General features: G+C 34.9%; 2 protein-coding genes across 2 annotated transcripts; one reads left to right on the top strand and one right to left on the bottom strand.

Annotated features, from left to right (window-relative positions):
* Positions 1-91: 91 nt before the first annotated feature.
* LOC118279094 (uncharacterized) lies at positions 92-5,990 on the bottom strand. The gene is made up of 7 exons (XM_035598627.2): positions 5,371-5,990; positions 4,798-4,893; positions 2,860-3,052; positions 2,291-2,393; positions 1,414-1,515; positions 772-924; positions 92-218 (listed from the first exon to the last, which is right to left on the bottom strand). Exons 1-7 carry the CDS (start codon positions 5,897-5,899, stop codon positions 156-158), a joined length of 1,239 nt encoding a protein of 412 aa, XP_035454520.2. The 5' UTR covers positions 5,900-5,990; the 3' UTR covers positions 92-155.
* A 7,416-nt stretch (positions 5,991-13,406) lies between these two features.
* LOC118279406 (uncharacterized) lies at positions 13,407-14,413 on the top strand. Its single transcript, XM_035599097.2, has one exon. It carries the CDS (start codon positions 13,720-13,722, stop codon positions 14,209-14,211), a length of 492 nt encoding a protein of 163 aa, XP_035454990.2. The 5' UTR covers positions 13,407-13,719; the 3' UTR covers positions 14,212-14,413.
* The last annotated feature ends 1,624 nt before the right edge of the window (positions 14,414-16,037 follow it).

The following is a 16,037-nucleotide window of genomic DNA, read 5'->3' as shown; positions in this document are numbered from 1 at the left end:
TATTAAATAAGAACGTGTGATTACAAAATCAAACAATTGAATATGGTTTCATGTACTTTTTAATTTAATTTTAATATTGAATAATTATAGGAAAATTATACATAGTTATGTCTACCAAATAACTAAATTATTAACTCTCTTTATCCCACTCCCTACTAAGTCTCCTCTTCCAACACAGACATCACTAGTGTGAAGAATGACATTCCAGTTTTAATAAACTGCAAAAAAAACAAACACAAATATCAAAACATTATGACTTTTCACGTGTGAGAGACATGCTTGACAGAAATATTGATTTATTAAAATTGGAAAATGATATCATTAATGTTACTAGCTTTTAACAACGACTTTGTAACGCATAAATAATTGCAAAAATTCAGAATAACAGAATTTTCAGATAATTTCAGGAAATTACTCTCTTAGTACTCCTGTTCACTCCTTAGAAAACAAACATGCCTTGCCCAACAAGTTTCAGCTTCCTAGGTTCAGTAGTTTTCCATGTGAGCTGTCAGCCAGTCACTTAGTAACGGAAGACTTTTATCACTACATAGTATAAAACAAAGTCGCTTTCTCTGTCCCTATTTCCCTTTATATGCTTAAATCTTTAAAACTACGCAACGGATTATGATGCGGTTTTTTAATAGATAGAGTGATTCAAGAGGAAGGTTTATATGTGTAATACATGCAAAATATATCACCATTGCACCCATGCAAAGCTGGGGCGGGTCGCTAGTAGAATATGCAGACAAAATATATGTACTGAATACTCACCCAAGTAAATGTCGGTAAAGACAAAGTAATAGTGCCGAATATATAGATAGGCATACGCTGTCCCAGTGCCATTTTGAAGATCCGTATATTGGACTTGTGGTTATGATTGAAAATGTACCATTTCTCCGTCACTGCCCTCTCTAGAGCCTCGCACTGTGAAAGTAAAATAGATTTTATGAAACAGTACCAAACGTATTTATTCCTAAACAATTTTACTTTATATGGATATAGTAATCATCCCTTCAAAAACCTTGCCTTCTCTAGTTTTTTTTTTTACCTCAAGAGGGAAATATCATGCAATATCTTCTCCCGCTTTAGGCGAGGCTATAGGACGTGTTCAGACTCTTACTGGCTAAAAACCACCTCGTTCCTACTCTTGTTTTTCGAGCTGGCCCCGGAAGCCCGCTAGGTAGACCGCAACTCCGAAAGTAAGTTAGTAGGTAATCGTAAGTCTAATATTGTTGCTGCTCCGAAGGTAAGTTAGGTAATCATAAGTCCAATATATTCACATCCTCATATTATTTGAATATAAATGTTGATATTGAACACTATTTCTTCTATTAGTGTTAAAGAAGCAAAGCAAACAAAAAGTAATGTTTACTATCTTTATAAGTGAATGTTTCCCAATGTTTCTCTGCTTACCTCATTCTCAACTTGCTGTCCAATCAAACAGAACATGAGAACCACCAAAATGAAACAAAACTCGTGGATATAGTATTTAAATGTATCCAATGACAACTTGTTCTGAAAAAAAAATCATTCAATAAATTGTTTACCCCTTTAACCACCAAGTTAGTGCTCGTAGCGCGAAAAATAAAAAAAAACAATACAACAAACAAAAATAATACAAACAATTAAAAACAATCGTATGAATAGAACGAACACACACCCGGAACTAACTATAAGAAAGTGAAGTGAAATTCGATTAAAAAGTAATAAAACAAAATTAATTAAATCCTCAAACGAAATGAATCCAATGGGAAATATTTCAAATCAATATAATACTAAAATCAAACTAGTATTACACAAAAGGGTCCCGGCGATAAAATTTAATTATATCTATTAGTAAAGTTTACAATTATCAAGTGAGTAGACTCGCAACTTTTAGTTGCTGAGTTTATTGATTCAGCGAAGTTGCGCGATATGGCAACTGTTGCTCTTTATTTGGACCAAATAAATATTATAAGAGAATTTTGGTAAACTATAGTTGTTAGGATTTTAATTTAGGACAATTTTACGATATTAAAGTGGAATCTCACTATTAATTTGATGGGTTAGTCAAAAAGTAAAAAGAAATGGTTGAGGAAAACTAGATGTAAGTCTATCTATTTTTGGCTACACGATGTTAAAGGCTTTTCAATTCCCCAAATTGGTTGTTATCTAACGAAAAACCATCTAATAAATCAATCAATAAATCTAATAAACTGATTTGAAAACTAACAAAATAGTTGTTCAAACAAGCAACTAAATCGCTTCCTATCGCCACTAAAAGTAGCGCGTCTATGTACATCTTACTTACCGATACTGCTATTTTCACGGAGCACATACATACTAGCATAATAGCAACTAATATCAACGTTAGGTAGAATGGACGACAGATAACGTTGAGGCGATTGCTGAACCTGTAAAAACAGTTATTTACATTCAATATACAATTGTTAGTTATTCGTTATTGGAAATGCTTTTTTTGAGGGGAAAATCATCTAATGTATTGGAAACGTTATATTGGAATCTTGTAGGCAAATGTGAATGTTACCAAAAATTTTAGTTTAGGACTTTTAGGTCGAAGACGAACATTTCACGTTCAGTGACTTAATTCCTGAGGTGGTGGAGGTTGACAAAATCTTAATAGATACAACAAATTAATTAGATCTAAGATTTACAAATATCGTAATCTCTTCATTTTAAAACCCGAAATGGGAAAAAATACTAGGTGTCTTCAAAGTCCCAGTGAATAAGTTGCTTATCGGCAGACGTGCTCCATCGTAGACCGCATCATCGTCTACCACCAGGCGAGATAGCAGCCAAACATCGACCCATCAAATATAAAGTATAAAAAAGGCAGACGAAAGACCTCAATAACATTACCTTTTAATTTTCACATAATGATCCACACATTGCGATAGAACTAAGGTGCAGATATCTTGCCACCTCTCATCCTGAACGGCAGTCACTTCCAGTACCAGCTCATTCATGTGTAGCAGGATAAACGTCAATATCCTTGTCTGCCGGATCAGTTGGCCTAGTAGAAGGATTATTATGCATTGAAGGCCTGGATATGCTGAAGAAGAAAATGGTATTAGTTTCTATTAGTTTGGTGGTCTAAATTCCAAGTTGTGAAACTACTTTCTGATGTTAAAAGTATTTTCTCGGCCGTTTTGTGTGCTGCTAGATATATTTTGGATTTCGCTCATACATAGATTCTATATTATGTCTAATAATACTTGTTGAAAACAGTGAACATAAACCTAGACTACTTAATATTATTATAATTACAATACCAATTGATGTTTCTTGTGAATACTGGTGTTACATTGTTCTCACATAATTGAACCAATGAAACGATGTAACCAAGAATTGTATTGTAAACCTTATTGCAAAAGAGTAAACTTTAGAGTTTCTTGCTCGTTCTTCTCCATAGGAATCTACACTTAAGGACAAGCAAATAGCTTCATTTTAATATTTTTTTGACGTTCAAAAGTGCCTTTCCGACCTATTTGAAATAAATAATTTTCATTTATACTAGTTTCATTCATTTTAAAGAAATTTAATCCTAAAACTCTGATCATAACCACACACCCACACTAAGTTGACATTACAAAAAGAATCCCAAGTAAAAAGACTCCGCAACTTATTCTAACACTAAACGTATTAGACATTAAAATAATCAAAATTCCTAGTAATACACAACAAGTCTCCATACAATTTCCAAACATTTCACATTCAAAGATCCTTTGTATCACTCGAATCATTCGTAGAAACGAGTTAATATTAGAAATAGAAAATTCTTGTCGAACCTGGAACCAATTTCGCAGCAACGATTCCGACAAAGACTTTATTCCTGACGTTGACAAATGTCCAGATTTTGTCTGACCTTTTAGATGTGCGCAATATCTCTTCTGCGTTTCTATAAACTGTATACTGTAGACACGTTTCGGTAGGAATTCGTGTTTATCAATGTCTGTGACTTATTTTTTTTTATAACATCACGCCTTTAATCCCCGAAGGGGTAGGCAGAGGTGCACATTATGGCACATAATGTCAATGTACACCCACATTTCACAATTTATGTTGTAAGTCCCATGTAATAGGTGGCGAGCCTATTGCCATATACCGGGCACATTTCCAGACTCCGTGCTACCACTGAGAAATTTTCGAAAAACCGAAAAAAGCCCAGTAATACTTCGCCCGACCCGGGAATCGAATCCGAGACCCCTTGCTCGGCAGTCGCACTTGCAACCACTCGGCCAATGAGGCAGTCGGGATTTTTTTTATTATTTTTATTTTAGGGTCGGCAAAGCGCATGTAATGCCCCAAGTGTTGCAAGCGTTCATAGGCCACGGTAAACACTTACCATCAGGTGGGCTGTGTGTTATCTTGCGACCGTCGTGGTATAAAAAAAAATCATAATTATATAATTTTTATCTCCGGCAAGCTGAGTAGCCCGGTGGTTTAAGATGCGAGTTCGAAACCTACCAACGGCAAGTACCAGTGTGACTTTTTTAGACACCACTTTTAAATGGTGAATGAAAAACATATTATGGTGAGAATAAATATTCCAATCTACTAATTAACTTTTAAAAACTTCTGCATTCGAAGCTACACTTTGGAACGAGCACCTAGCTTCACAGACGGACATACTGACAAACAATTCAATTTGACGTTTCAAAAGTGCTTAATTAAGGATTAATTCTAATAAACGTTTGACATTGACTTTGACAGACAAATCAAGGCAAAAACTTTGTTGAACTGTAGCTTCGTAAGTGCCACTAAAAGTTTACTGGAAATTCAACCTTATGTACATACCAATACAGCACAGGTAACCAGCGTAGGCATGGAATATGAACGATATTATATAAACGGTGTAATCTTCCAAGCTCCATGGAAACCACATGTCGAATGCTGGAACAAATCGTAATCATCTAAATTACTATTGATTACATTTCTCGTAAGAATATAATTTTCTAACAATTTTCGTCTGATTCTGATTCTTATAGACAGGCTTTTGTCCCAAGTTCCACGAATTTGCTTGAGACAAGAGTTCTGAATTGTTTCTTTCATTTATCTCAAAACGTGGAATTTTATAAGTCAGGACACTAGATGTTTATTTTTTCTATTTAAATGCCACAAAGTGAAATAATATTTCTTTCTTTTATATTATTATAAAATATTGTCAAACACTAGGACTTTCTGTTGTGTCGTGGGCGCGGTTACAAACATACAATTTGACACGATCACACAAAAACTTGTTCCGTGTGGAAATCAAACCAGCTACACGTTGCACCGCTAAACGTTGGTTCCCCAGCCACTGCGCCAACCCAAAATCCAGCTAATGAAAAATGTTTGGTTTAATTGAACAAATAAGAGCTTAAAACTTACCCAAAAGACGCAAAGACTGGTCTTCTCTCACCAACATTCCGTACACGGGACTGCATAGATACAGAGTCGCACACAGGAATACACTCGCAACATACGACTTCAGTAGTATCGTAACATACTTGAACAGTTTCTCCTGAGAACCAGTAACCAGATTCCTTAATTCTTCAATCTTTGCACCTCTAGGAGACACCAGCATAATATGGTCTATCAAAGGCATCTCCAACATATGGTCTCTAAAGGCCATCTCCTCCAAAAAAAACCGAAACTCATTTCTAAATACCAAACAAACTCCCAAAGTAATGGTCATTATCACGCCAGTTGTCCAGATACAAGCGCCTTGGATACACAGAAGAAAATCTGATACGTTGGTAACGACAAAACCGGTTGTGAAAATGAAACATAGTACGCCAATAATAAAGTTGAAAATCTGATATCCCAGCCATCGGTTGGAATCCCAGTTTTGTTTGGCAAAAATTGAAATTCCGGCGAAGGATAGTACTCGGTGGAACGCGAGAAAAGCTTCATCCATTTTGGAACGGTAACTGATACCGAGAAAGAATAGAAAGGTGTTTTTATTGGAGTTGAAATTGGTGTAGTCGCCTACAAAAGTATAGGAAATAACAAAATTTTATCCAAATACGTTCTCATACGTATAAGTAACATAACATTGCACTATGATAACAAGATATCTATATATGTATAGTTTAATTAGCCACAGAAGTCAAAGTCAAATCATTTATTCCAATTAAACCATTATTAGGTACTTTAAAAATGTCAACAAATAAAAATCCGTCCATCAGTGAAGATAGATGCTCGAGAGACGACAAGACGAGCTATTGTTGAAAAAATTCTAAAGGAAAATTCCAAATATAATCCAAGACAATAATGGGTTGGCCATTTTTAGCCACATGATAACATGTGGCTAAAAATATATGGTAAATAATTATTTTTAAATCAAAGTCCTTGAAATCGGCCGTTGACTCAGTTTAGTACGCACACTATGATACCTATAGAATTATTTTCCTTTACTACTTTAGTAAAACCGACAATACATACTTCGAAAAAGCAAATATTACTTCAAATCTCACAAATAGTGTCCAAATTATAACATTAACACCATTCTTAACACCTGTACCTGTCACACCAATCATCCTTAAGGGTTGTACTTAAAAAAAAATGACAAAATGATATACGGGGAACGTGGCGTGGCAGTGTATATTATAAAACGGTTGAGTGACACCCCTTTGATATTTTGATTTGTAGAGCTAAGAACAAATTCTCTTTGATAGCAATATGAGTGACAGCGAACGGGAATTTCTTTTAACCAACTTTTTTTTCTGGTATAATTTTCACCTTGACATATATTCGGAAGTTTGTTTTTTATTTGAGGAATCTATTTTCTTCTATTCGAGAATTGTGACAAGGATTTTTTTTTGTTTGTTTTAAACAAAATCCTTGTCCTTTGCATTATTTAGCTTTTCTTTTAAGTCAAAGAAAAACAATTCGTGGAAAACGGTGCTTTTCCATCAGAGATGTGCTATGTAGCTACGCTACGAAGATGTAATAGCTAAGCTGTGAAACTATGTAACCGATTCCATTTATACTAAGCTATTAGTGGCGCTAGGAAGATGCGCAAATAAAGTTTTGGAAAACCGAAAATAGCAATACATTGCCCGACCCGGGAATCGAACCCAAGACCCCTTGTTCGACAGTCGCACTTGCGACCACTCGACCAACCAGTCAGCGTCCTTAGCTTCATTATGAAAATGTTTATTATAGACCTAATTTTCACCGGTCATTCACATATTCTCTACGGCAATAATAAAATTGTCCAACAGTTGTCCTCAGAAGTACAGCGTAAACGACAAACCAAGTAATTAAGAGTAACAACTAAATTACTGTTGTCTCCTTAGAAATTCTCATCTAAAGCAGAAATGTCTCCGTTTATTTCACAATGTACTTTTTCTAAAGCAACATAATTATGACTCAAGGAAGAAATTATGACGTCATTATAATTATAAATATCCAAGTGAAATCTCGTTGCTTTTGTTCTTTTTAATAAAATTCTTATTAATTTTTAATTGGAAAGCTTATGCAGAGGAACTAAGTAATGATAATTAATTGGTAGAGATTTTTCATTAGGAAAATGTATGTGTTTATTATGAATTCACTTCTGTAACCTGCAGACTTGTTTTCTTATATCTCGTTTATTGTATTAAAGACTTCTTTTTTGTCTGGTTATTTCTTAGTTCATTAAACATTTCGCATCTCTTTCAAGTATGACTTATTTGTTATTTGTAAGTGAAACAACGCTTAAGTTGTGTGAGTTTACCGTAGGCCCAATTGGGTCCATGGGCGGCGCTGATCGCTTACCATCAGGTGACTAATTTGTAGGTTTGCCATCAATAAAAAAAATACCTTTTCTCCCAACCTTCCCAATCCCTGATTCCCCAACAACCCTTAAATTCCTTAAACCCCTAAAGACCGGCAACGCACTTGTAACGCCTCTGGTGTTTCGGATGTCCATAAGCGGCGGCGATTGCTTAGCATCAGGTGATCCGTCAGCTCGTTTACCGGCTTAAAACATACAAAAAAAATCCACTTGCTTTTTTGGCCTCTATTAAATCGATTAAGACTCACAAAGGCTTTTCTTCTTCGAAGAAACTCATGTAAACGTTTTTAATATCAAGTATCCAGTACCAAAGCATCTACGTGATACTGGTAGGTATAGAACAAAGGAAAACACGTTAGTAAATGCTTTAAAAATCTATTTAGCTTTAATATCACGCTTATGAATGCTTTTCCACCCGGAGATATGCTATGTTACGTTGCTGTGGATGTGTTAGGCTTCCAAAATCATATTCATTGGTACACATAGCTTAGCATTGGTGGAAACGAGTTCAACTAAGATATTATGTTTTTTATTTTGGAAAGATACGAGGTCGGAGATGGTCGCAAGTGGTGGAGCTATGTGCTGTACAGAGCAGAATACCTACAGCAGTTACTTTGCAGCGACGCATCTTCATAGAACATCTTACTCGTACCGCTACATAGCTAAGAACCAGAGGAAATGGTCACAATAGTTTCACAACTTAGCTATTACACCTCCGCACCCATTTTTTTTTAATGGTTAATAATCATCCTACGACTTCTCCCGCCTTGGGCGGGGTGAGAGGGAGTATCAAACTCTTACTGACTTAAAACCACCCCGTTCCTACTCCTGCTTTTCGAGTCGGAGCTCCGATAAACCCGCTAGGTAGTCCGCAGCTCCGGATATTTTCATAGCTTAGCTATTACATCTTCTCAGCATAGCTACAAAGTACATCTCTGATAGAAATTCCCCCTAAACATACAATACATAAGCATCCAAGCTATATCCAGTGATCCTCTATTCACAACACAAAGAAGCCATTCGTCAGTAGTGTACAAATATCATAAATCTAATATTTGTATGTAAGAGTTATTTTTCATCCGCAGTTGTATTCTATGTGCTATAGTGATTTATGTGGTCGCTCCCGATGCCAGGATTCGGCTTATTAGCTTGATTGAGACAGTTTATGTGGTACTGTATTATGGTGTAAATATTTTTATGGCTTTCTTTTTATTTGTGATAGTAGGTTTGTGGGATTTTTTGTTAGTATGTAGAAATGTGGGATTTGTGGAATTGAAGGGAATTTGTCATAGTGATTTCTTCTGTTCGAGGTTTGAAATTGGAAATAATTATATATTTTTTCGTATACCATGATGGTGGCAAGAATGCTCACGGCCCACTTGAAGAACCACCCACCATAAGAAATCGTCAATGTAATAGTCATCATAAGTTATATTAATTGTTAACAACGATCTCTTCCTAATGAGGGGTTCCCGTAAGTTCTACAATAAACTATTTACTTTAGAATCGTCGATAGGCCATTAGAATTTTTAAAAAAACTGTTGTCATTATTCTTTGAATTTATTCCCTAAATTACTACATGGATACTTTTGCATTTTTGCCATCATTGACTCCATATAAGAGAATACTGACCCCATTCATCTTATAAACACCCATAGCTCTAGGTTTCCCAACAAAAGAAATATTAACAGAACACTATCGCCAAAAATTCCAGAACAAACGTCAATATAGTAGAGAATAACTCACGAACACGACCAACACCGAACCCACTTCATTTACAAAGAAAAAAGGGCGTGAACGAACAACTAAAGAAGATTTATTTAAACACAACACAGCGACACCCCGTTCACATACAGTTGGCAAGGACCCAACAACAAATAAGAATAAGACAGATTCGGAAAAACGAATTAACTTCCAAAACAGTAGGGGTAGTGGAAATATTTTTATATTTGTACATTTGTGAGCCCCCCCAGTGGGGTGCAATAACATGCCGCTTGGCAATCCCTTGAATACAGTGGAAATAAAAATATCACTCGCGTTTGGATTGGTTATGGAAGTGTATAGAGCTGTTGTTATAATATTCTTTGGTTACTGTTTGGTGCAATAGTCAGAGAGAATGTAACTCTATATTTTCTCTTATTTAAATGTCAGATTTTCACCTGTGACGTGAGTGCGTTTACAAAAATAAAAGGTTCACATGATATATAGACCCGAAACAACAATTTGTGGATCACACAAAGAGTTGCTCCATTGATACCGCTACACGTTACACAACAACCAGTTGCCCAGCCACTGCCCCAATCAAACAGTATTTTTGTAGTTGAGATAAAACTCTGTCTAAATAATAATCTGCAGTTAAAATATCAAAATTAAACTTGGTGACGTAACATTGGAAGAACATATTATATTATATGAAGCATTAGTCGGGAATAGGCTGACGTAGATTATTGACAAGGGAGTCAAAATTGTGCCTGGAACAACGCAATAGTATCTAAATTTTTTCTTCAGCATTCACAAAATATGTATCCGGAGCTGCGGACTACCTAGCGGGTTTACCGGGACTCCGGTTAGAAAAGCAGGAGTAGGAACGGGGTGGTTTTTAGTCAGTAAGAGTCTGACACTCCCTCTCTCCTCGTCCAAGGCTGGAGAAGTCATTGGATGATTTTCCCCCCTAAAAAAAGGAGAAAATATTAATTATTATATGTTATCGGCTTACTCACGTAACTCTAGCATGGCTTGAAACTAGTCGAGTTCCTCGTCTAGTTTAAAAAAAAAAAAAAGCCATGCTAGAGGCTCATATTCATGAGCAGCATTCCGCGACACACGACGCGGCGATTGTAGAGTAGCAGGAGAAAATATGTAATACATTTACAACTCTTCCAACTTCACAGAAACACAAGCATAACACGAAATGCTATTATAACATAATCAACGTCGGTGTATTTATCTTAACATACTCAGAAATCTAACTACGTAACTTCCTTACAAACTTCTACTGAAGTGTGGAAGGTAGCCCTCGGCGTTCTCTTTGTAAGCTGCAACTTAGTGTGAACTAAATTATTTGTTACTTCACCTGCTGTTTACACGATGCTAAACGCTAACCTTAGTTCAACGCCGCACATCAACCTCCACTAATACCTACAAACGACTTTCAATTTTATAACAGGAGATATAAAGTTGAAAGTCTATCAATAAAAAGGCTGATTGGAGTAGTTTGATGTGCAGCTTGTGTCAAGCTATGGTAAATGTAACATTCTAAATTCAATCTAGTTGCTAATGTGATAAAGATGAAGTTGGTTTTGAATCGGTTTACAGTTGAGTTGACTGTACTGTGTGCTTTGTGTGTACTTACTCAAATTATTTTATTCGTTGTAGTCATTCAGGGCTCGATTCGTAGGACCGAAGAGGTAATAAAATTAATGTTGTAAAAATAATAAAATTATTAGGCTATCGTAATAATTATATTGCAGGCTCGTGAATCCACTGCTGAACTATGGGTTACCTCTACATGAGGAGTTAAGTAGCTTTAACCATGTGGAGATGGCTTAAACGACAGATGGTAGGTGACGGTATCGTAAGAACCAAGTACATAATTATTGTAACTGAGAATAACCATATCTTCTATAATAACTATCATGAGATACACTAAATTAACTAAAAATCCCAGTTAACTCACGTAAATTAAACATTTTTCGTAAAACTTCTTCAACAAACATCTTAAGTTTCTTTTATCTATAAAAATGTTTGAAGTGGTATTACCAACTCTATACAAATAATATTTGGGTTAGCATCAAAGTTAATGTGGTGCTTAGAACATCCTTGATTTATCGATTTAATATCACAAATGTATTGAGTCGAGTCCATTGATATGCACATTATTTATTTTTAAGCCAACTGTAAATACTGTATTGTGATGTCATTCTTTGTTTCTGTATTATTACTCTACTGTAGTAAACGTGCGTACTGAGTACAAAGTCTTGAGTTTAATTAAGAAGTTGGGTAAGTAAATTATTAATAGCGTTCATTGCATGGAATAATTGAGCTCAATGATTGATTTATTTGTTCCAAAAATTCAATACTATCGTGCATGTCGTCTTTAGAACCGTACTCGATACCACTTGCTTAATAGTTGCATTTGTAGTCAATCGACCTATCAAAAAAGGTATTTAAACAACTTTCAAAAATAGTACCTACAATTTACATATCACTTTCATAACTAAAGAAAGACGTTACAAAAACTACCTAACCTGACATCTCCATAAAGAAAAACTCGATCTCCATACATTCCTCAAAAAAAAAAACTGTCTTAAGAAACATTCCCTAACAATACGAAACAGTCCTATTCAAAAAGCACAACTCACATCTGAATGACTGACCCCGTATACTGAGTATGGTACCTAATAATCCTTCGTCAAAGTGACGGACAGGAGACCGAAAAATATCACGCAAAACTCCCTTAACAAAAGCCAAACACAACACGACTGTTAAGACACTAACGGACTAAGAGAATCATAAAGAAACCCCTTTTCTCTCCATATAAAAAACCATTGCATTGAAAACAGGGAATTTTCTGGAATTTTCACTCGCCCGCGTACATTTATTTTATTGTTACGGTCCAAAATACAAAAGCTACGGGTTATTTAGAGTCACAGTAGCTGAATAACACATCTTTATTTTGCTGGAGTATATGTATCAGTTGGAGACAAGCAAACATAATAAATCATATCTTATGCCTAGTTTTGTGTAGATTATTCTTACAATCGTTCGATAGAGGATGTTAGGAGGAAAATGTGATATAAGAATATTCTGATGAAGGTAGTGAATTTGTATGTCGTGTGCGATATTTTTGCTATCAAAATTGTAAAGTAATTACTGCATTATACAAGGTAACAGTAATAAAACAACACATTTGAATTCACAAAATATTACATGAAGCAATTATTCACTATAAAATTAAAACGAAAAGAATTTACCAAATTTATTTTTTTACTTTACAAACTATTTCTCAGAATCCTAAAGTTCCATAATTAAAGTACATTACCTTTAAAAACAGTTTCACAATAAGTTAATTCACTAGAAATATGAGATTTGGAAAACTCGTTACACGTAAAAGATGCTAATCAAATCAAAGTAGTGACAAATCATAATAGAAAAAAACTAAACTTAAATCATCATGATACTTCGTATAACACAGCACAATCACAAACACTTAAAATGTCTTATACCGATGTCGCAAAGAACTTGGAAACGCAAACATTCGAACAACAAATTGCAGTTCTTCATACCCCGAACTGTGCAACTCAAGCACCACAGACTTGGATCCGATCCCACCAGACTTCACACGTGCTTGGCTCAATTTCTCAGGTACTAAATCCATAATACGTATAGCACTTATCACATCGTTTCCAGTACAATTTACGGTTAAGGTATCAGATCTCATCCAAACAGCTGGTTCCAATGCATTCCCCTTTATCCACTTGGCGCTTGAGTCAGGATTTCCGATGAAGAAATCGTGACACGTGATACTGACAAGGGTAATATAATTATAAATGACAATCCTAAAACCCATTTGGCGATTGATTCGGGCAAAGATGAAACTAAAAATGATTCTAATATCAATTAAAATGTGATTGAACAAACATAATATACAGAAGTAGCAAAACAAACAATATCTATGAATGGTAGAGTAGTAAACAATAGTTGTTATGCAAGATACTATTACTCAGAACGACAATACAAATATGATTTAGCACGTTTAAAATGAAGTGACGCAATTTCCTTATAACACACATACGAATGATCCATTTAAAGAAATGTGTAAATTATCGTGAACAAGAAGATACGACATTTGTGCTAATTTGCCTACAATATATATAGCAGTAACTTCTCCTGATACATTTATTTGTTCTCTTATAGCCGTATTGTTATCAGTATTAAAATTTCCATCATTATCAAAAATGTATTTCAAAGTTGCTTTAGTATTATCGTTAGTATATTTAACTTCAGTGGAATCCAATGATATAATGCTAGGATTTGCAACACCGTATTCGAAGAAAATCTACAGTGCTATTAAGACTGCGAACCCAGCTTTATGGCAGAGGGAAGACGATGTGCTGATCAGTACGCCAAACCACGAGCTGATAGATGCAGTGTACATCACAGATCTGCGGCCAGAGAAGGATGGCATATCTTATATAGAAGCTGGTGGAATCGGGAGTAAAACTGTTACCATTGCATTGAAAAGTCCATCAATTTTGCGAGGGTACAAGTTTGCTATTGAAGTTTATGCTCAGAGTTTGCACCACGGGTATGGAACTAATATTTTGCCGGTCCAAGGAGCTGGGTATCCGAGAGCTGGTTTGAGTGGATATGGGAGCCAGTATCCTGGATATCCTACTGCGTATTCTGGTGTTGGGGTGTATCCACAACATAATTATGGCAAAAAGTGAAAAGTAAAGAATAGTGATGTTTGTCTTAAGTGTGCATCGAAGTGTAAATATTTTGTGTGATGCGTCATATTTTAGTTTAAAACGATTTCATAATATTGTTTTTGTTTTAATGGAACACTGTTCTATGTTTTCGAATTCGACCTTCAAAGACACTCGTGTTTAAAAATGTAATTATGATTAAAACATAATTTTGTAAACAAAATGTTGCTTTATTTCTTTCAACTAATTGAAAATCTCGAAAAGTAAAATAAATTGTTTTTATTTCATTCTAAAAATATATTGAACAGAACAATATAACATTTGTAATTAAGTATGAAAACTTATAAAGGTCATAGTAACAATAGCGTCTAGCCTTTGTTCATACAATCTGCGAAAACTTTTTCTAATACCGAATCCGAAGAATATTTACGTATAAATATTTTCATATTGTTCTATAGAATTTATTAAATTGTAGGTCGTACTAGAATGAACTCTTAATATACTAGAAATAATGTTCCAAGAAAATGTATTTTGACTCAACCATTAGCTGTATCTAAATATAATTATGTTTTAGTCAGAATTCATCATTGTATTATTATAGCTTCTACAGCTCAAACTTATAGGATAAAAAGTATCCTATGACCAAAGTGAGCTCATACCCTGTTTTTATACCAAATTTCATCAAAATCCCTTCAGTAGTTTCAGCGTGATTCACGGACAAACATCCAAAGATATATTCTTTTAAAATAAAAATTTCAGTTTCAAAATCTGACTAGAATAGTACAATTAGTCAATTGAGCTCGTAACCCAGTCACTATTATCACCCGTATACCCAACAAGTAAGTTTGAAATAAACCAAACACACACAAACATTGCCGGAAAATGCAAAACCAACTCTAAAGTACGAAATGGATGAGATAAACTGGAAACAAAAGGGTAATAAAATCTTATACAGCGTTAACTTATCGCAGAGATCAGATAATGGGACACCATAGCACCCCCTGCTAGTATGAACGGTATATTAATATTCAGTATGCGTGAAAATGATTTAATACTTGCTGCGTTGCAGTTTCAAATAAACGTATAAATGTACTATCGGGAAAATCGTTTGGTGTACTGGTTAATCAATGATGTTATTGTATTGTTTGTTAGTGTTGTCAATTTGTAAGTTCTGAGCACGTGGTGTTATATTATATAAGGTGTTCTAAAAATATCTGTCACGGCTTTAATGGAAGTAGTGTTGTGTTTGAAGATTACAAAAGTGTGATGATTGATTGAGTTTTTTTTTCATACAAAAAATCTACTCATATCAGTTTGTTATCTTTATCTGATTGACTGACGCATCGTGCGTATTTGTGAACCACTTTAGAGAGTAGAGTCAAGTCAATGTTTATTTAACTTCTTTTCCTAATCTAAGACTTCAGTTTTCTTATAAAATACGTTCAAGATCATTTTCACTTGACACATTACCTTGAAAAACTTACAAATGCATATTTACTATTGTTGTATAATTTAGCCGGTCACGAATCATTTGGCCGATTGTACCTGTCTGTGAACTACATTAACACGTGTTCGATTTTAAAATATTAGTACTCGTAACAGCATTGCATTGGTACAAATTGTCGTCACTAGTTTTAATGACATGTATTGATTTTGTAATGGTGACTCTATATTTGCGTTATTTTGAGTTATTTTCTATTAAAGTGTGCCCAGTATATGGCAATAGGCTCATCCCCTATTACATGGGACTTCGAGCACAAATGGAGAAAAGTTGGTATACATTGTATAGCGGCATTACGTGCCATAATGAGCACCACTGCCTACCCCTTCGGAGATAAAAGGCGTGA

The sequence above is a fragment of the Spodoptera frugiperda genome, chromosome 14, assembly GCF_023101765.2.
Source record: "Spodoptera frugiperda isolate SF20-4 chromosome 14, AGI-APGP_CSIRO_Sfru_2.0, whole genome shotgun sequence".
In the NCBI taxonomy this organism is placed as follows: domain Eukaryota; kingdom Metazoa; phylum Arthropoda; class Insecta; order Lepidoptera; family Noctuidae; genus Spodoptera; species Spodoptera frugiperda.
The sequence above is the reverse complement of the archived record's forward strand: the minus strand, read 5'-3'. Positions and strand labels throughout refer to the sequence as shown.